Source organism: Monodelphis domestica, chromosome 7 (assembly GCF_027887165.1).
Source record: "Monodelphis domestica isolate mMonDom1 chromosome 7, mMonDom1.pri, whole genome shotgun sequence".
NCBI lineage: Eukaryota > Metazoa > Chordata > Mammalia > Didelphimorphia > Didelphidae > Monodelphis > Monodelphis domestica.
This window is the reverse complement of record NC_077233.1, coordinates 134113801-134136005: the sequence shown is the minus strand read 5'-3', so window position 1 is coordinate 134136005 and position 22205 is coordinate 134113801. Positions and strand designations below refer to the sequence as shown.

Sequence of the window (22205 nt, the reverse complement as noted above, 5' to 3'; positions counted from 1 at the left end):
TTGTTTGTTACCCAAAGAAGTCTGACTTGCTATCTCTGCCCTCACAGATGTAGTTAGACTCAAAAAATGGACATTTTTTAGTCATAGGAGGGAAAGAGGGGGTTGATTCTAGCCCTCATTCTCAATTTTCATTTAATCATATTTTCTTCCTTTTATGATGCTATCCTTCCTATCTTCTCTATTCCCCAGAACTATAAAGGAGAGCCTTCCCCCCTTATTGAAATACTATGTATTGATAAATTCATGGTTTACTAATAAGATGATTTCCACCTTAAGACCTGAAGGTCATTCTCTATGGAATCTTCTTTCTCCAGACCAGGCTACAAAATGTTCCCTTATTTTCCCACTACCCCGATTTCCTTTCACATCCTCTCTCAAGGGTCAGTGTTCTACTGACTATTTATATTCATTTTTACTCCTCACCAGCTTAGCAGAACACACACACACACACACACACACACACACACACACACACACATCTGAGTTTTGTGAGGATTTATTTTTCATTTATTTTATTATTTTTATATCAGGACCCTGCTAGATCCCAAATCTGTTCCTAGATATTAGGGAGAATTCCTGAGCCAGGTCTCAGACTTGGCTCCATTCAATCTATAGATATTTTGCATTCTCTTTGTCCTTAAGAATGTGGCCCGGGACAAAAATCCACTATTTCATAAAAACTGCTGGGAAAATTGGAGGACAGTGTGGGAAAGATTAGGTTTAGATCAACACCTCACATCCTACACCAAGATAAATTCAAAATGGGTGAATGACTTGAACATAAAGAAGGAAACTATAATAAAATTAGGTGAACACAGAATAGTATACATGTCAGACCTTTGGGAAGGGAAAGATTTTAAAACCAAGCAAGACTTAGAAAGAGTCACAAAATGCAAAATAAATAATTTGGACTACATCAAATTAAAAAGCTTTTGTACAAACAAAACCAATGTAACCAAAATCAGAAGGAAAGCATCAAATTGGGAAACAATCCTCATAAAAACCTCAGACAAAGGTTTAATTACTCAAATTTACAAAGAGCTAAATCAATTGTACAAAAAATCAAGCCATTCTCCAATTGATAAATGGGCAAGGGACATGAATAGGCAATTTTCAGTTAGAGAAAACAAAATTATTAATAAGCACATGAAAAAGTGCTCTACATCTCTTATAATCAGAGAGATGCAAATTGAAACAACTCTGAGGTATCACCTCATACCTAGCAGATTGGCTAACATGACAGAAGAGGAAAGTAATGAATGCTGGAAGGGATGCGGCAAAGTAGTGACACTAATTCATTGCTGGTGGGGTTGTGAAATGATCCAGCCATTCTGGAGGGCAATTTGGAACTATGCCCAAAGGGTGATAAAAGACTGTCTGCCCTTTGATCCAGCCATAGCACTGCTGGGTTTGTACCCCAAAGAGATAATAAGGAAAAAGACTTGTACAAGAATATTCATAGCTGTGCTCTTTGTGGTGGCCAAAAATTGGAAAATGAGGGGATGACCTCCAATTGGGGAATGGCTGAACAAATTGTGGTATATGTTGGTGATGGAATACTATTGTGCTAAAAGGAATAATAAAGTGGAGGAATTCCATGGAGACTGGAACAACCTCCAGGAAGTGATGCAGAGTGAAAGGAGCAGAACCAGGAAAACATTGTACACAGAGACTGATACACTGTGGTACAATCAAACGTAATGGACTTCTCCATTAGTGGCAATGCAGTGTCCCTGAACAATCTTCAGGAATCTAGGAGAAAAAACACTATCCACAAGCAGAGGACAAACTGTGGGAGTAAAAACACTGAGGAAAACCAACTGCTAGACTACAGGGGTTGAGGGGACATGTCTGAGGAGAGACTCTAAACGAACACTCTAATGCAAATACTAACAACATGGAAATGGGTTCAAATCAAGAACACATGTGATACCCAGTGGAATCGCTCATCGGCTATGGGATGGGGGTGGGGGTAGAGAAAATGATCTTTGTCTCCAGTGAATAATGCTCAGAAATGACCAAATAAAATAATGTTTAAAAAAAAAAAGAATGTGGCCCTTTTTCACACTCTGGCTAATAGGAAAGTTCTACATTGATACTTTTCCAGTGTACAAGCAAAACCTCCCCTGTTAGTTTGGGGAAGGGCTGAGGGTCTGATGGGCCAAGAGTTTCCCTTTTGTCTTTTGATGGTTGAGAGAGTCATTTGGCCACAATTAGGATGTCTTGACCAATTAAATAATAAATTATTTTAAAATTAAGAAATACTGTCTCAAGAATTTCAGTTGCTGCAGTTGGTTTTCTTTTCTTCCTGACCTCAAATACAGCTTCCCAATAAAAACCAAATGCACAGACTACTGAAAGCAAAGCCAATATAACTGATTACAGTTCCTCCACATGAGATAAATAAAAAATAAATATAATTGGCTGGGTGTGGTGACCTAAGACTGTAGCCTCTGCTGGGAAGGGGAGTGGGGGGGAGGTGGAGGCTAATGGATCACTTGAATTTGGGAGTTCTGAACTATAGGAGGCTAAAACTCAGTAAGGTGTTTCCTTTGTTTGGCACCAATCCTATAAGCACCTGGAAGTAGAGCACCAAATAAGTTTCTAATCTATAAGGGTATCTTGAGGATTAAATGAAATATTATTAAAGTTCTTAGCACAGTGTCTGGTACATAAAATGTGCCTAATAAATACTCGTTACCTTCCCCTTGCTCCCACTATTTGCCCACAAGGGATTTTTTTTTTGACTGGGCCTGCTACTTGATTTCCATTAGATCTGCTCCAAAAATTTATTTGGGCTCATGGTTGAGCTAATATACTTACGGAAAACTCTTCTTTTCCTTTGCTTTATGCAGCTTCCTCCATGATGAAAGCTAAAAGAGAAAGAATAATAGAATAGACAGTCAGCCTTCCAAAATGTCTTACTCATTTATAGGCAAATTCAGTGAATTCAAGGTAGAGAGGTTACCCACAAAAATTTTCAAAATCTTTCTCCTCTCTGTGGATTAGAAACTCATATGAATTTTCCTCTTGCCATCAAGGGGAACCCCAGCTTTCCATTCTCCCAGGTTCACAGCCTTGCTGTCATCCTTGATTTATCACTCTCCCTCAGTACACATATTTATTCAGTTGTCAAATCTTGTCATTTCAACCTCCATGTTGTTTTCTGCTTATAGCCCCAACTCTCTACTCTCCCAGCCACCAGGCTAGTTCCAGCCCTTATTACTTCTCAGCTGGACAATTGTAATAGGCTAATTTTCCATGCAGGGAGGTCCTCTCTTCCCTGATGAAAATTACAAACCATCCACTCTTTAGTAGATGGTATCCTTCAGTTACTTGTGGCCAAACCAATTCATTAGCTGATGGCCAATCTTCTGATGAACCTACTTGAACTTAGGTAGGCTAATGCTGGGGTTTGTGCTCTACATTGTGTAAGCCCATGGCCTTATCAATGGGAGGAGGCATAACAAAGGTCTTCTAGGACCATCCCGTGTCTACCATCAGTGTGTATTCATGGCTGATCTCTACCTTCTTGGGGAGCCATGTTATTTCATTTGATCATTCAATTCATGGACTTCCCTGAAGCTTCCCTCCTGATTCTCTACTGATCTACCTAGCTTGAAATCTATGCTCCTGCATCTGGTATCCAAGTCCATCTCAGTCCCTTGGATTTTGGCATTCTGCAGAAACCCAAGTTTCCCAACCAGGTTTCTATTTTGGTTTATAATCCCTTACACCCTGATTTGGATCCCTTACCCAGCCCAAGTGATGTTGCTAATCACAAGCACATGCTGGCTAGGGATGAGGGGTTAAACTATTAGATTGTTTTTCAAGAATTCTGAGTCACTTCTATACCATTAAGAAATATCAGAAGAGGATTGGCTGTTTTAAGGTGATTCATGAGAATGGTTTTATGATCTCATCAATGCTAGTACTCCCTCTAACAGCATGATTTCTATCCCATCTGCACCAACTTCTCTTGATTCTTGTTTATGTTCTTCCATAAAATCTCCATGATAATTCAACCAAAACATTGGAAGACAACATCGTGTGGGTATCAGCGTTGGATATTAGCTGGCCTCCTCTGCTCTTACAACACATAAGACCCACCTCCTTTTCTTTTTTTTAAATGTTTTTAAACCCTTACCTTCCATCTTGGAATCAATTGATTCCAAGGCAGAAGAATGGTAAAGGCTAGGCAATGGGGGTTAAGTGACTTGCCCAGGGTTACAGCTAGGAATTGTCTGAGGCCAGATTTGAACCCAGAACCTCCTGTCTCTAGACCTGACTCTCAATCCACTGATCCACCGAGCTACCCCATTTCCTTTTCTGTTCACATATTTCTTGGATTTGATCTCTAATATCACTTCTTGTCCATGAGTTATCATCAGTAATATGCTCTAGCCTCCCTACACTCACTATAAAACACTTCATTGCCTTCTGAGTCACTTCCCATGTCTAATTCTTAGAAATTGCACTGTTCCATGATTTGAAAACAAATCGCAACACAGAGATTATTGGTGTTAAAAGATGGGGTTTTGTGTCAGGGACCAGCTTGAGATCATTGAAAATACTATACAATTTCCCAAAAGCAATCCAGTCTGCTCTCTTTCTTCTGGTGAATTCTGAGTCTGGCACACTGTCTATCCAAGTCACATATACTAAAGTTGATGGCAGAATATAAGATTCTTGAAGGCAGGGACCCTTGCATTTTCTCTTTGTATTCCTGGTACAGTGCCTGGGCATATAGTGGGTGCTTAACTAAATGCCTGTTGCTGTTGATAGATCAGTTCAATGGTTTTCCCATTTCATGGCCCTGCCAAAAGACATTGTGCTTCCATTTGTTTTTTCCATTTGTTGAATTACCAGGCCAATCTCACTTAGAAGTCTATAGTATTCGAGGGCTTGATTCAATCAACACAATTGCCATCTATAGAGAGGAACATTAGGAGGACTTCATCAAATGTAATCCCGATTCCATTTGGACTTGATGTGGAACATCTTCTATGACAAAAGGGTACACCTCTGGGGACCATATGGCTAACCGTTTTATGACTCATTGGCTATTAATAAATGAGAATGTTGTAAAAATTTTTCCTTGTGGTCTCATCAAGAAATCTTATGCGATTTTAATGTATGCTTAGGAAACTGTTGGAAGGCAGTATTCAAAGTTAAATTTTGGTCTACAAAGTCGATAATTTTTTCTCCCTAGTCAAGAAACCTTTAATAAGTATCTACTATGTGCCAGCCATTACACTAAATGCTGGGGATACTAAAGTGGCAAAAGATAGAGAGCAGTTGATCTAATTTTCCTAAATCTACTTTCCCCCCTTGTTTTCTAGATTGTATTTTCTGCTCTTTGCTCTACTTCAATTTTTTTGATCTAGCCCTCCTTGCCCCTCACCACAAATACTGAACTCACTGTTTCACTTTAACTCTTTTTAAAAAAAAAACTCTTACCTTCTATCTTGGAATCTATACTGTGTAGTGGTTCCAAGGCAGAAGAGTGGTAAGGGCTAGGCAATGGGGGTCAAGTGACTTGCCCAGGGTCACATAGCTGAGAAGTATCTGAGGCCAGATTTTAATCTAGGACCTCCCATCTCTAGGCTTGACTCTCAATCCACTGAGCTGCCCAGCTGCCCCCTCACTTTAACTCTTGAGGAAAATAAATTAATAAGGAAAGATTTAATAAAGTACTCACTATGTAAAAAGTGCAGTGCTAATCAATAGGATTACAAATAAGTAAGACAGTGCCTGCTCTCAAGATATCACAAGCTAACAGGGAGAGAACATAAATTAGAGGTTTCAGCTGTTAAGTCAGATGGAAAGGTACCATGATCCTTAGGATACAGCACCAAAGCAGATGCCAATGACTCTTCTTTCTTATTAGATCTATGACTCCAAATAAGTCACTTAGCCTCTGTTTGCCTCAATTTCCTTAACTGTAAAATAAGAATAATAGTATCAACTATTTCCAAGTATTATTGTGAGGATTCAGTGAGATAATATTTTTTAAAGTGCTCGGCATCAGGGGGCAACTGGGTAGCCCAGTGGATTGAGAGCCCGGCCCAAAGATGGGAGGTCCTGGGTTCAAATCCAACTTCAGACCCTTCCTGGCTGTGTAACCCTGGGCAAGTCACTTAATCCCCATTGCCTAGCCCTTACCACTCTTCTGTCCTGGAATCAATACAAAGTATTGATTCTAAGATAGAAGGTAAGGATTGAAAAATTTAAAAAAAAAATAAAGTACTCAGCATCATTGCTTGGTCCATAGTAGTTGTTATTAAAATACTAGGTATTAATATTATTTTTTCCATTAGTGTCTTTCCACTGATAAAAATCATATCAGTTTCTGCTGTTGAACCATTTCAAAGTGCCAAGGACTTTGCTGATGAGAATTCTATTTTTTGGATGCTCTACAGTTCAGGGTCCTAGACTATCTCCATTAAGATACAAGGAGAGATGGTGATTTGATTTGCTTGGCTTATGCTGTCTCCTGTCTCTCCCTTAGGGTGCCCAATTTGCTACTTCAATCAGGTGGGCTTGCTTGCCCAATGTATGGAAGGTGATGAGTAGTTGGTGGAAATGACTGGCTCCTTTTCCACACAATGGCTGTGGGGCTGGGCTAGAAGCACGATGGATGGCCATGTAGATGTTTTTGCTCCTAGGGCTCTCATGCCTGTTAGTGGCAACTGGTCAAAAGTTGTTGCTGGTGGTGATGATGAGAAAAGTGCCCTCTCCCCAGTTATTTCTCCCTTTGATAACAGCTGACATAGCTGGACTGGCAGCAGGTCTAGTGGTTTGAGAAACATTGCTATTTCCAGGGTTCTATGGATCATTGTCCACAACTATATCCACTGGGATCCTAATCAAGGCGGTGGTAGTGATGTGACTTGCCTGAAACAAACTATCTCATCTTTCCCTCAGAGATCCTCATCACTTTAGTCAGACAGGCTTACCAGTCCCATGTATGGCATTTGATGGGAATGGCTGGCCCCTGAGAGTTGGGCTGAAAGAACCAGTAGTATGGGGGGGGGGTACTACCATTCCCAAGACTCCCTTCCATCAGAGATGCTTGCTAATGGCAAGTTGCTGCTGGTGGTAAAGAGGAAGATTGTCCTCCTCTCTTCATTGATTTCTCCCTTCCCTGATGGCTATTGGGGTTGAGCCAGGAAGCTATCGAAAGGGTCCTTAGAGATCATATAAACCTGAAATCCATGGACAAAAGGTCATTATTTCCTGCAATAAATGCATTTTTAGCTGTTCATTTACATAGTCTTTGTTTGCTCCAGAGGTTTATTCATGTAGCTAACCATGCAAACCAATAATCCACTCCAAAATTTAATGACTTCAACTGGTCTTCCTATGATCTGCCTTAGGAAGTCAATGGGAATTTACTTCTGTCAACTCCTTTTAGGAATCCTCTAAGTTCCTTGGGCCAATCCCAGCCCTGGCCTCACCTCCACCAAGATCACAAATACCCCTGCCCAGGCAGTGATAGGAGCAGCCTCAGAACTTGAGCCTTTGCCCAACCAACTGTAGCTCTCCCACATCAATAGTTTTTTTTTTAATATCAATAAGCAATAAATACAGTGATAATTTTTATTCTCCATCTTTTTCAGTTATATAACTTTAAAGCAATGATCTGCCATAAAAAAAGTGTTGGTGAATGCTGCTTTCTGTTCCCTTTTTGTATCTCATCATTGACACCATCCATATGTGTATAGGTAATTCTCATAAATATTTTATGGAGTTAAGAAAGTAGGTGTATGGATCAATAGTTACCAATGTATTATGGCATTGGCTTAAGCAAAAAATACTAATGTGAAAGCAAATCTACTAGGGAAGAAATTAAATCATACAGCCCATCCCAAAGTCAAAAATAGATGATTTGAAAACTGCTATTTTGGAATTGCTCACGCTACTGCTCAAACCATTGGTACTGAGAATTGAGACTCCACCGATATGGGCAATGATAGACATCTTCAGAGCCACCTACCTGTGAGTCCTGAATAATGATTGCAGTTAAATGACTATGGGCTGGGTTGGGGATCTGATCCCACCACACTTTCTTAATCCTGCAAGACAAGAAGTTTCAAGTATTGGTCATATGAATCAGACTGCTTAGGGTGAGGAAGGGGAAACTCTTCCAGTCAGAGCAGAGAAAGACATAGGGAATCAAGAAGAGAAAGTATCAAGAATATCTATGGATTCCAATTCCTTCTCTCCGAGGACATTCTCCCACAGTAAGTCCTCAAGTGTCAAATTTTGTAATTATAAGTGGAGACATTACAGATTCATAGGATCCAAAGATGGATTTTCCCAAGACTATATAATTACCAGGGCCAAATTTGAATCCAATTTTTAAATCACAAGTCAGCATTTTTTCCATTACACAATGCCACAGAAGGGACCTTGGAAATCACCCGATCCAAAACCTCTTATGAAATATTCACTCATGTTACTAAGGAGGAAATAGAATCAGGGAGAATAAAACACCCAAGGTCACAAAGATAGCTAGTGGCAGGGTTTTGACCAGAAGCTAGGTCACCTGAAGTTTAGCCTCATGCTTTTTATATTTTTCCAGGTTAACAAAATATTTAATCTGAAAAGAGATAGCAGAACATTTGGCAGAGACACATTTGCTCCAAAAGCAAATTTTGTCAGTTCTAACAAAATCAGCATAAACATTTCTGTACATAATAAAAAATTTCTATTTCTATATCACTTGAAGGTTTACAAAGTACTTCCCCGCAAAAGACCTGTAGCTAACATGGCAAGGCTTATCCTCTTCATTTTTGTATAATTGAAAATCTGTTACCCTAAAGAAAGAACTACATAAGAACCCGAGAGCCCAGTGACTTCCTGTCATTATGTACTTTCTATAGATAGGGGATATTAGGCAGGGAAGTGGAAGGTCCCAGCTCTTTACTTCCAGCACTGAGCTTGGTGGTGGTAAGGCCGGTGTTTGAACTGGCTGATCAGTTATGGGCATGTGGTCTTTATTTTATATCTTCTTTATTCCTTGATTTCTAATGATCATTAATATATCTCTTAAAATATAATATTTTTATTATTGAGATTTAATTTTAACTTTTACATTCTGCAGATGAGTAAATGGAGGCTGAGGGAAAAGCTATGTTTCTCCTGGAATCACCTATCTAGTAAATGGTGGAGATGGAAATAAGAACCCAAGACTGTTGACTCCAACAAGGCATTTTTCTATTATCATCACAACCCCTAACTACACTTGATCTCTACCCTTCTAGGTTATTCATTTGCCAAAATAGAAAGGGATTTACTTTACTCAGTGTGAATTCAATCTTGCAAATCATACAATTCAACCCCACAAACAAGTGCTAAGGATGTCACAACAAACTAAGAGGGTAGGTTGGACTTCGATTGTGGGAGACCTTAAAGATGAGATTTTAAGGGGTTCATGTTTAATTCTAGAGGGAATAGAGGGCCACTAAAGACTTTCAAGCAGGGATGGGACATGGTCAAACAAAATTAGGAAATTGCTTCAACATCTTTGTGAAGACCGATTTGGGGTGGAGTGGATGAAGATGAACATGGGGCAGGGGGGATAGAGGAGAGATTGGTTAGAAGGCTATTTTAATAGACCAGATGAGAAGTGTTGAAGGTCTGAACTAGAAGACTGAAGACTGGAGTGGATTTGAGGAGAAAGATGAGATGACAGTCATAGACTCAACAATCTAACATAATATTCCTTATTCTAATATGGTGCCTGCTTGACCTACTAGGAAGTTTGCTGAGAAAACAAATGAATATCAAGGGGGTCACATTTCCCACAATACTGTACTTACTTGATGACGCTGAAATAGCACAAGATATTAACAAACAGTATCAGGATGCAGAAAATGGGCACCCCTAATTCCAGGGGCCCGAGTGATTTTTCAGGATACTCTAGAAAGCAAAGAGACAAGAACAAAGTTACATTTTGCTGTAGATTTTTAGCTAGGAATTTTTTTGAAATAGATCAATTTGGTTCAATTCAATAAACATTTATTAAATGCCTACTGTGTGCCAACTGCTGTGCTAAGCACTAGGGATACAAAAAGGGACAAAAGACAATCACTGATTGCCTTCAAGGGGCTTAGAATCATCTCCAATTCAATTCAGTTGATTTTTGAGTGCCCAGTCTTATGGATAAAAGAATAGAGGAATAAAAGAATTTTTAAAAAAATTATTAAGTACTTCTTAGGTGTGGTATAATGGATAGAGAATGAGCCTCAAAGACAGGAAGACTCTGGCAGTTTGACTCTGGGAAAGGGACTTAACCTCTCAATTCTCCGAGGAAACTCCATAAAATTAGAAGTTACAGAGAAAGTGTCAATGTGAGTAGAGGAAATTTCCTTGCTCAGGAGTCCCCTATTCAATGAAACCATAGTTCCAAACCAAATCCTTATCATGTGCCAGCATGTGGTGAAAGGTACAAAGGCAAAAACAAGACAGTCCTTGCCCTCAAGAGAGATAACCACCACAGATGGACAGACAAAACATGAACAAAGTAAACACAAATTTTTCTCAATGGAGGTAAAGAAATAACTGGAACAATCAGGAAAAAGTCTTCTGTAGGAGGAGACACGTGAACTGTGCTTTAAAGGAAAGATGAGATTTCATGAGGTAGAGATGAAGAGACATTGCAGACCTAGGGACAACCTGGGCAAAGACTTGACAGTGAGAATATTGTGTACAAGGGATAGTTTTACTAGATTTACTAGATCTCTCTCTCTCTCTCTCTCTCTCTCTCTCTCTCTCTCTCTCTCTCTCTCTCTCTCACACACACACACACACACACACACACACGCACACACACACGCACAAATTGCCCAGATAGGATTGTGGGAAGAGCATTAAATTTGTAGTCAGTCATCCTGAGTTCAAATTTTAGTTTTTCTATTTGATATCTGTATAATCTTAGGCAAGTCATTTCTGCTCTGAAACTGAGTTCCTTTTTCTATAACATCAGAGAACTGAAGTTGATAATGACTTTCTAGGTCTCTTTCTAGCTCAACAATCTACACTGTGCATTAGGAAGTTCAGAGGGAAGGTAGATTCCTCTGAAGGTACTCCCACGGTCAGCCGTGGGAGCCCTTTGGATCAATTTATCCAGTTCTGGAATATTAACAAGAAGGATCTTTGAAGGTATCCCAATGCCAAATACTCACCATTATACCACTTGATGGTTTGACTCCAATCACTCCATGGTCCAGTATAGGAATCGAAAACTTTCGATTTTACTCGAGCAGTGTGGAAACATTTATTTTTCAGTTGATAAGCAAAAATCGTCAGGTTGGGTTTTTTAAAGACCTCCCATTTTTTGACAGGCTGGAAGTAAACATAAGTAATCAGAAAACTATCTCTACTGTAGTGAGAAGTGGTTCTGCCTTAGTCAAGCAGGGAATCACTATATACAGTCTATAACCATGGGTACTAGTCAAGGAAAATGATCATGGGAAAAGTATCAGTGGTAATAACTCCTAAATGGAGGAACATGACAGAAGGAGCATGAGGTGGTAGGAGAAAGGTATAGAAAAGAGATCCAAGGATTATATCGTTATAGCTAGAAGAGACCTTATAAATCATCTAGTGCAGTTTCCTCATTTTATTTACAAGTGAGGAAAATGAGGACCAGGGAGGTTAAGTGATTTGCCCAAATTCACATCTAGTCAGTAACAGAGCTGGGATATGAATCCAAAACATTTGACTCTAAATCCAGAGATCTTCCCACTATTTTATAATGTTTCCTGTGAAATGAAAAAATAATAAAGATAAACACTGTCTATAGCTAATCCTAGCTACCAGAGAAGAGAATAAAAGTAACAATAAAAACAATAATAGCAAGAATGTATATATAACACTGGGGAGTTGGAAGAAGACTTTAGAGCTATTACTCCATAAGACAGGAGCATTATTGTCCCATTCTACAGATGAGGGAATAGGTAAAGAGAGGTTAAAATGACTTGCCTAGGGTTCCACAACTAGTAAGTATCCAAAACAGAGAATAAGAATAGAACTCAGGTCTTCCTAACTCTCAATCTAGCACTTTCTCTGCTATGCCACTTGCCTATATCTTAGGTAGTTATTTCCTCCATTTAAATGAGATGGGACAGGACAGACATCTCCTCAGATGGCTCTTCATTTCCTACCAGGCTGTACTCATTTTGGAACTCTTAAACTTCTCTTTGACCATACTCTTGGGCTAGGTAACTCCCCATTCTCAAATTTTCAGCTTTCTTTTGTGTATTGAACTTTCCCATTAGCCCTTTGAGAGCAGGCAATATCCCTCCCCCCGCCCCACCCCTTGCATGTTTGTATCTCCACCTTCCACAGGAAGCATGGCTACGAATATTCTTGGTATTAAAAAAAAAGTTGAATGTTTACTGACCCTTACCGACTATTTAGTTCTCTATAATACTGTGGATTATAGGCTTGCTGGCAGAATTCCATTACAAAACTTCAGGAACACGAAAATGTGATCCACAGCCAAAGAAGAACTTGGTGGAGTCTCAGTGCAGATCAGAACATGCCACCTTCCACTTTATTCCCATTGTGAAGTTTTTATTGTACACGTTTTAGGTGTCTTCTATCACGACATGAGCAATATGGAAATATGGATGGCATGAAAGCAGTGGTGTAACCTATATCAGATTATTTATTGCCTGAGGAGTGGAGGGAGGATGAATAGAGGAAAGGAGAAAAATCTGAATCCTCACATGTGAATTGTGAAAAATTGTTTCTTCGTGTAATTGAAAAAAAATGTTATTTTTAAAAAATCTTCATGAGTATGGATGTTGTAAAAAGAACAGTAGCTTTAGAGTTAGGTGACCTGGGCTTGAATCCTAAGTCTGCTGGGCACTCTCTATGTGACCTCTGTACAAGTTTCTTGGACCTCAGTTTCCTCATTTGTAAAATGGCATAATGCCCTAATTTTACAGATAAGGAAATTGAGGCCTGCCGAAGTGACTAGTCTAAGAATTCAGGATTTCCTTTCAAGTTCTTTCTGTTCACTGATTTTTTTTCCAGACTAGAGGACCTTTAAGATTCCTCCCAGCTCTGAATTTTCTCATCTTATAATTTCTATCTTGCTTGTTAATATTGGAATTCTGTTGACTTTTTTTGTTTCCACAGGTTAGAAATCATATTCCTAGGCTATAGTGGATTATGTACAGTAGCTCATCAGTGGCAAAAGTACTGTAAAATAAAGGTACTTTAAGAGCACAAGGGGGGAGTGTCATATACAACTCACCCCTCCAGACTTTTTCCCTCCTTTTTCCCACTTTCCCCATTCCTTTTTCCCTCTAGACTTCTGGATGATATTGGGTGATGGTGTTCCATATCATTGTGTTATTACACTTTCTTTGTGTGTTAATTATAATCCCTGTTAGCATTTATATAGAGGCTACAAGATCTGCAAGATCTCATTTAATTGTTATAATAATCTTGGGAGATAAGTGCTCTTATTATCTCCATTTTGCAGATAAGGCAACTGAGGCAGGGGTTAGGTGACTCACCCAGAATTACAGAGCTAGATCTGAGGCCAAATTTGAATTGAATCAAATTCCTGATTCTAGGTCCAGAACTTTACCCACCATGCCATACTTCTGTAGCCACTGTCTTGGGATTTAAACTATCAGATCTATCACCCACAATTCTCTTTCCTGCAGGATTTCGGAGTATTGCTAACTGGGCTCCTCTGCATTCAGTTCCCATTTGCTGCTGCAGTGCTATTCACAGGGCATGGTCAGTGGATATTGGGGAGTGGGTCTTAGCAAAGCAGGAAGGTGATGCAGTTGAACCCCGCTTTCCCACCTCTACCCCACCATAGATGAGAAGAGGCATGGCTGCTCACTGTGCAGGCAGAGGCTCCAGCACTTCCCCCCACACTGAGTCTGTGTTTAGTCAAGAAATTCAAAGAGAGAGGGAGAGAGAAGTGTACCTCCTTGTTGTTTGTTTAAACCACTCTGCAGAGTGCAGAGTCCCAGAGTCCCAAGAGATTGGGAGCCTCCCACTACAGGGCAGCTCAACTCCTGTGAACTGGGATTCTGGTTGCTTGTGTGTGTGTGTGTGTGTGTGTGTGTGTGTGTGTAAAAGAAGGGTGATCCTTTCAAGGCATCTTTTGTGCCTGTCCAAAGATCCTAACAAACACCACTTCTGCGATGGATGACTGTAGAGCCTCAGGCCAGGCAAGAAGTGCATCATTTCAGGCCTTTTCCTACAGGTAGTGATGGGAAGGGTTTATTAAGATGGCAGGTGGACACCAAACAACAAGAAGAGAAGAATAGAATAATGAGATCTGGGGAGCCTAATGCAGCAATCCACATAGAGAAATAGAAAAGTCTTCTATGTAAAAATAATAATAAAATGAGAGTTAAGAAGATTCAATCATTAAAAAAAAAACAAGGAGGAAACTGGAGTAGGCTTTATCTTCTAAATGGAAATGAGCATGGGAAAATCAGGGACTTTTTGTTACTCTTTATTTGAAGGGGAAAGAATGGAACAAGGTCTAGGGGGCTGTTTTTGTTTTGATTTTAAAAGCAAAGAGGATCCCACTGCTAGAAGTTGTTTGTTCCCCACTCACACACTTCCTACCAATCTATTTTTAGGATCCATTTCCTATAGATAGACCAGGGTCTCAAAGGACTGCCTCTAAGCTGCCTGACAGAATAAAAGCAACTGCAGCAGAGGCAGTGGATTGTCTTATATGAGGGATCTTTCCTTGATGCCCATCCCCTGCCTGTCTTGCCCTGTTTCCTCAGCTCCTACAAATCGCCCACTTCATTCCTCCACGATGAGCTGCTTAGACTCCTACACTTCTCACCTTGCTCTGGATTCCTGCATTTGCATCCTTCTGCATCCTGCCTGCCTGTTCTGACTTGCTGCTGCTCTACCTTTTGTACCCTGTGATGTGCACTGTTTCTGGGGGGTCTTGCTTCTTCCCTTTAGACCTGCTACTATGGACACCAGGGAAAAGAGGAGAGCTGATGATGGTCTGTTGACCAGGTAGAGAAGAGGAGGAGGAAAAACCAGAGTTGAAACCCACCACCAAACAGAGCCAGGGGAAAATGTGTGGTACCCTTTGGACACAGGACGTGGGTCCCAATTCCAACTCTATCAATTACTCTTCTTCAGGCCCAGTTCCCCTTTCCAAGCCTCACCTTCTCCATTTGCAAAAATGAATGGGTTGTGGGGGCAGCTGGGTAGCTCAGTGCATTGAGTCAGGCCTAGAGACGGGAGGTCCTAGGTTCAAATCTGGCCTCAGACACTTCCCAGCTGTGTGACCCTGGGCAAGTCACTTAACCTCCATTGCCTACCCTTACCACTCTTCTGCCTTAGAACCAATATCCAGTATTGACTCCAAGACGGAAGGTAAGGGTTAAAAATTTTTAAAAAATTAAAAAAAAATGAATGGGTTGTCTAGGTAATTTCCAAGGTCCCCTCCCAGTTCTCAATACTATGAGCCATGCTTTTTGCCCAGGCTGTCTGCCCTTCCATGGAATGTTCCCTCTCTTCCCAGCCTTTGAACTGCCTTTAAGGCTCCCTTCAAGTACTCATCCCATAAAGAGCTTTGCCTGATTTTCCATTTTTCAGTATTTCTCACCAGCAATTACTCTGCATTTATTATATGTTGTCAATGGATGTGTCATCTCTTCGTAGTAGAATATGTCTCATGAATTTTCCTATATATTTGGCTAGCTAAAGTCAATTAATTAACCAATAAGTATCTGGGAAAAGATAAACCAAGAAGCCCCCAAGTAACCCCCCCGAGTTTTCAGGGTAACTTACAGGCATGTGATCTTTCTCAAAAATTTCGACCTCATAGATGAAATAGTTGTTCATATAGGTATTTTCTGAAGAATAAGTACTGTTCCAAGTCAGGATTAAGGCATCATTTGGAGCTTCAGAGATGACAAGGTCTGTTGGGGTTCTTGGCTTCACTGTTAGGAAAAGTAGAAACCAGTCAGAGGGTGGAAGGGATCCCAAGACAGCATCAGGTATTCTGCCTTCCCAGGGGCTCTGGGCACTAAGCTGAGATCAGTAACATGCCACAGTGTCACTGAGTTCTACAAGTCTATAGAAATGTGAGTTGGATCTTTCCCCTTTACCTGCTGACTAAACAACTTGGAATCAATCATGTTTCAGCGAGTTACCAGTCCCTCACTTGTATTGGTGGAGACTTTCAAAGAAGGTTATTTACATGGAGAAATGCCCTAATATTTTCAGTTAACCATTTGTCTGAGGGTTATTCTCATATACTCTATAGCCGGAAGCACCTTGGAGAAAGAACCAGTAAAGAGTAAGATTTTTGGTCATAAGATTCAAAAGTTGAAAGGGATCTTAGATATCACGTAATCTAATTCCTTAATTTTATGGATGAGGAAATTGAAGCCTAAAGAAAGGGTACAATTGGTCCAGGATCACCCATTTAGTGACCAAAAAGCTGGGATTTGAATCCAAGTCTTTTGACTCCAAGTCTAGTGCTCTTTCTCCTCTCTCAGATGACAAAGAATCACAGAGTTGGAAAGGATCTTGAAGGTTATCTTGTCCAGCAACCTCATTTTTTTTTTTACAGATAAGGAAGCTGAGGAATAGTGAAGTTAACCAGGATTCAACCCCAGGTCCAAATCTACCTGGATCACCTAATCTCAAAAAGGAAGAAGTGAGTTGATTATAACAAAATGGAAAACCAAAATGGTAACCAAAAAAAACTGACTTTCATTCCATACCTACTACAAAAAAAAAACTACATCAACAGTCATATTTTCTATAAATAAAATCTTTGTTTAATAATCTCCAATTCTAGTTAAAATTCAAATGAATTCTAGAATTCAAGAATATGCAAAAAGCACCACACATATTAACCACACTCATGAAGAGTTCATTTTCAGGCTGGTTTTCCCAGTGGCCCAGAGAGCCGTTTTTTGGCCCAGTGGCCCTGGCTCCTATTTTTTAACTGAATCATCAGTCACCCTAAGCCAGAAAACAATTAGGAGATTCAGGGGTTATTGCAGTTCAAAGGGAATTTAGAGATAATATTAATCACTGTGCCTCCTCTCCCCCAGATTAAAGTGATCACAGGTAGAAATTGGACCATATTGCTCACCAAATTTGTCTTAGTAAAGGTCTCTTAACAGAAGCAGGTGACTTGAAGAATAAGAGGAAGGCACAGGATTATTTTTATCCAATGTCTATCCTCACCTTCTTCCCCATCTATACTTACCACTTTGAAAAGGTATGAAGTCATGTTTTTCCCACAGGACCTGTTTGCCAGTCTGAATCTTCAGCTGGTACATATCTGCAATTGCAAAGTCACTCACTTTGTTTTGGCACACACACTCCAAGGGTAAGGTGACTTCATTAGCTCTCTTGTTCTCAGCAGTACAGTTCCCAGATCTGCAAATGACATGATTTAGGGGTCAGGTCAATTTAAGTCTTCTGGGGACAGAATGATTCAAGGCAAAGAATATCCTTATCCTCTTGCCCTTATTTGAGGGGAGGCAGTGTGGAGAGAGCACTAGTCAGAGGGCCTGGGTTCAAATCCTACTGATGATGTTTATGACCTTGGACAAATCCTTTGATCTCCATAGGTCTCAGTTTCTTCATCTGTAAAATAAGGGAGTTGGACCAGATTGATTCTAAGTTTCTTTTAGGCTCTAATTCTATGATCCCATGATCTGTGACCCCCTTGTTTTATGGAAACTAGTAAGGAAACTAATGCTCACTGAAGTTAATGGACCTTCCCAAGGTCAAACAGATAGTCAAAATGGCAATAGGGAATAAAATACAGATCCTCCCATGTGCTTTCCTTAGGTAAGCTACATCTCTATGTCCATCATCCATCAGTTATTTGTATCAACTTGTTAAAAGCTGTTCCCTGCTTATGAAGTCAAAAGTAGGGACTTGAATACCACATTTAATCAACTCTAGCCATGGTTTGCATTCTACCTGGACCATCTTCCTGCCATCTGCTTTGCTGTTGTGAGCTTACTGTCCTACCTTTTTCCCTTCCTACCCCTCCTCCCTCCAGCTCTGCAACCATAACCAGATCTATATTTTCACTGCTACCAGAAAGGGCTTGTCTTATCTATACCCATACGAAAAAAATTCTCTAAATCGCCTTTGATTAGGTAAATGCAAATTAAAACAACTATGGCATTCTACCCCTTACCTAGCAGATTTGCTAATATGAACAACAAGGGAACAGACAAATGTTGGACAGGATGCGGAAAAATTGGGACACTAGCACGCTCTTGGTGGAGTTGTGAACTGATCCAACCTGATCATTCTGGAGAGCAATTTGGAACAATGTCCAAAGTGCACATCCTTTGACCCAGTAATAGATCTGTATCCCAGAAACCAAAGAAAAAGGAAAAGGACCTGTATGTACAAAAATACAGTGTTTCTTTTTCTAATGATAAAGAACTGGAAATTGAGGGAATGCCCATCAACTAAGGAATGGCCAAACGAATTGTGGCACATGATTGTAATGGAATACTATTGTGCTATAAGAAATAACAAGCAGAATGATTTCAGAAAAAACTGGAAAGAGTTCTTTGAACTGATGCAAAGTGAATGGGGTAGAATCAGAAGAATATTGTAAACAGTAAAAGCAATTTTATAGCATGGTCAGTTGTGAATGGCCTAGAGCTATTCTTATCAAAACAATGATCCAAGACAATTCTGAAGGACTGATAATGAAAAATGCTATATACCTCCAGCCAAAGAATGTATGGAGTCTGAATGTAGACTGAAGCATACTTCTATTTATTTTAATTTTTCTTGGGTTTTGGGGTTTTTTTTGTTCTATATGTTCTTTTTCAACATGACTAATATGGAAACATATTTTACATGACTGTACATATATAATCTATATTAAATTGCTTGCCTTCTCAAGAAGAGAGGAGGGGAGAGGGGAAGGGAGAGAATATGGAACTTAAAATTTTTTTAAATGTTATAATTATTTTTATGTGTAATTGGTGAAAAATAAAATATTAAAAAATTTTAAAGAAAGGGCTTGTCAATCAAGTCAGCCCTAAGTCTCCACTCATTGTTCCTTTGACAGTCCAAGCCAAAGCACTGATTTCTATTGCCTCAACTCCCCTATATATGTTGTCTTCTCTTGTTAGAATGTAAGTCCTGTAGGGCAAGTACTGTCTTGATTTTGTATCTATATTACCAGCATTTAGCATAGTGTTTGGCATATTGTGAACCTTTAATAAATGTTTTCTCATTCATTCATACATAATTCACTCATCCAGGCTATTTCCTACACCTGTGATACTAGAAATAAGAAAGTTATTAGAGTTTATTTTGGATCTGTATAAAGTCTGTAGCCCTCATCTGGGATATTTGGGGCTGCTTTATTATGGAAATGACAAAGATTCAGGCATTCTTACACAATCACTAAAAGGAATTATCAGAGTCTGGCATAACTTGGGTAACTGTGACTGAAAGCTGTTGGCATCCTTCATCTGAAATTCCTCATCCTTGGTTCCCATTCCCTCAAGCCCTAGCCTTTTGCTATATTGAGCTAAGACTTTTGTCTGCCCTGATATGAATTAAAATGTACCATAAAAGAAGATGGATTACTTTCTGATTATTGGTTTGTTGGTGGCATCCAGGTGAAGCTAGAGATGGAGTCTGGAGTTAGGAAAACCTGAATTCAATTCTGGCATCAGTTACTAGTTGATGTAGCCCTGGGCAAGCCACTTACCCACTGTTTGCCTCAGTTTCCTCAACTGTAAAATGAGGATAACAGCACCTGCCATGCAGTTATTGTAAAGATAAAATGAGATCCTATTTGTAAAGCACTTTGCATAGTGTCTGCCACATAGTAGGTCATGAATCTTGTCCCTCTTTAGGGAATTTAGGGATTTTTTTTAGGGAATGTTCCTTCAGTCCTTTACCAGTTGGAATGGCTTAGGACAAGGGATTACTTTAGTGATAATTAGCCTTTAATTGAACTCCACACATAATCCCAGCTGCACCTGGTCAGCACCTGTGCTCTGAGAGCAAACAATGAAAGCTTTATAGCTTATACAATCATTTCCAAGACATTAACATCTGTTTCGAATGAGGCAGGACTGTACAGCCAAAATAGTATTAGCTCTGCCAGAGGACCCAAAAGACCTGAGTTCAAATTCCACCTTGGATGCTTATTATCTGTGTGGTTTCAGGCAAGTCATTTAACCTCTGTGAGCCCCAGTTTCCTAAACTGTAAAAAGATGGAGTTGGACCAGATTGTCTTGGTGATCCCTTCCAGCTTTTATGTTTTATGACACTCGGGCACAAAAAGGAGATAATGCATCCCTGGGAAAATACTATTTCCTATTTCAGAACTGATGCTCAATATATTAGACACATTCTCAAAAAAGGGTTTCACACATAGCAGTTGCTTAATGAATGGTGAATGTTGGTGAAAGAACTGTCCATCCAGAGCAGAGCAAAGGGGATTTTTGCTCTAAATGCCACCTCTAAGGAAATCTGCACTTGAGCAACTTCTCATGGGACTTGTTTCACTTACAGATGAGAATTAGTTTGATTGTAATACAGCTGGAATTCAGAACTGCAGTTGGTCGGCCTGTTTGTCTTCCATTCACAGCCAAAGAAGCTATCATAGTCAGAGTAGCAGTTGACACTTGAATTCAAGAATTCTGCCCATGCTAGAAAGAATAAGAAAAATCTCTATTAACTGAGAGACCTTAACAAAGAGAAGACATGCCTTTTGGGATCTGCCTGGGATTTATCCAAATAGAATATTTGTCTTCTAGAGCAGATGTCATTAAAAAAAAGGCACTTAGAACCTAGAATACAGGATGTAACATCTACAATTATCCTTAGACTACAGGACAGAAAATGATAGAATTGGACGGGAACTTCAAATACAGTATGAAGACCTGGAGTGGGATTTGGAATCTAAAAGAGAAAATGTTGGAACTGGAAGAAACCTTAGAAGCCACTCATTCTAATTCTCTCATTTTATAAGTGGAGAAGCTGAGGGTGAGAAAGGGGAAATAACACACCCAAGAAAACCCAGCAAGTAATATCAGAGCTAGAAAAAGATTGTCTCTTGACTGCCAGTCCAGTGTTCTTCCCATTGCATGTGAAGATGTAATTCTTCTAATTTAAGAAATTCTGGTCAGTCATTAAATTTTTTTAAAAACAAACAGTCTTACATCAAAAAAACACAGTTAAAAAAAAACAAAAACAAAAACCTTAATGATGGGAAACCAGAATCCATTTTTAGAACCCTTAAGACATCTGTGCAAAAATCCACTATTCGATAAAAACTGCTGGGAAAATTGGAATACAGTATGAGAGAGATTAGGAATAGATCAACACCTCACACCCTACACCAAGATAAATTCAAAATAGGTGAATGACTTAAACATAAAGAAGGAAACCATAAGTAAATTGGGTAAACACAGAATAGTATACATGTCAGACCTTTGGGAGGGGAAAGGCTTTAAAACCAAGCAAGACATAGAAAAAAATCACAAAATGTAAAATAAATAATTTTGACTACATCAAAATAAAAAGCTTTTGTACAAACAAAACCAATGTAACTAAAATCAGAAGGGAAACAACAAATTGGGAAAAAATCTTCATAGAAACCTCTGACAAAGGTTTAATTACTCAAATTTATAAAGAGCTAAATCAATTGTGCAAAAAATCAAGTCATTCTCCAATTGATAAATGGGCAAGGGACATGGATAGGCAGTTCTCAGATAAAGAAATCAAAACTATTAATAAGCACATGAAGAAGTGTTCTAAATCTCTTATAATCAGAGAGATGCAAATCAAAACAACTCTGAGGTATCACCTCACACCAAGCAGACTGGCTAGCATGATAGCAAAGGAAAGTAATGAATGCTGGAGGGGATGTGGCAAAGTAGGGACATTAATTCATTGCTGGTGGAGTTGTGAATTGATCCAACCATTCTGGAGGGCAATTTGGAACTATGCACAAAGGGCGACAAAAGAATGTCTACCCTTTGATCCAGCCATAGCACTGCTGGGTCTGTACCCCAAAGAGACAATGGACAAAAAGACTTGTACAAATATATTCATAGCTGCGCTCTTTGTGGTGGCCAAAAACTGGAAAGCAAGGGGATGCCCATCAATTGGGGAATGGCTGAGCAAATTGTGGTGGTGATGGAATACTATTGTGCTAAAAGTTA

At 39.5% G+C, this 22205-nt stretch overlaps 1 protein-coding gene across 1 annotated transcript in view; it reads right to left on the bottom strand.

The window, feature by feature from the left end:
* The window catches only part of IL4R (interleukin 4 receptor), a 63916-nt gene that overhangs the window by 6120 nt on the left and 35591 nt on the right, over positions 1-22205 (bottom strand). Inside the window, exons 3-9 of the mRNA XM_007499486.2 lie at positions 20549-20687; positions 17246-17418; positions 15811-15962; positions 11193-11352; positions 9828-9927; positions 8000-8078; positions 2824-2873 (exon numbers count right to left, since the gene is read on the bottom strand). Of these exons, the coding sequence (XP_007499548.1) occupies positions 2824-2873; positions 8000-8078; positions 9828-9927; positions 11193-11352; positions 15811-15962; positions 17246-17418; positions 20549-20687 (853 nt within the window). The remainder of the gene's footprint in view (positions 1-2823; positions 2874-7999; positions 8079-9827; positions 9928-11192; positions 11353-15810; positions 15963-17245; positions 17419-20548; positions 20688-22205) is intronic.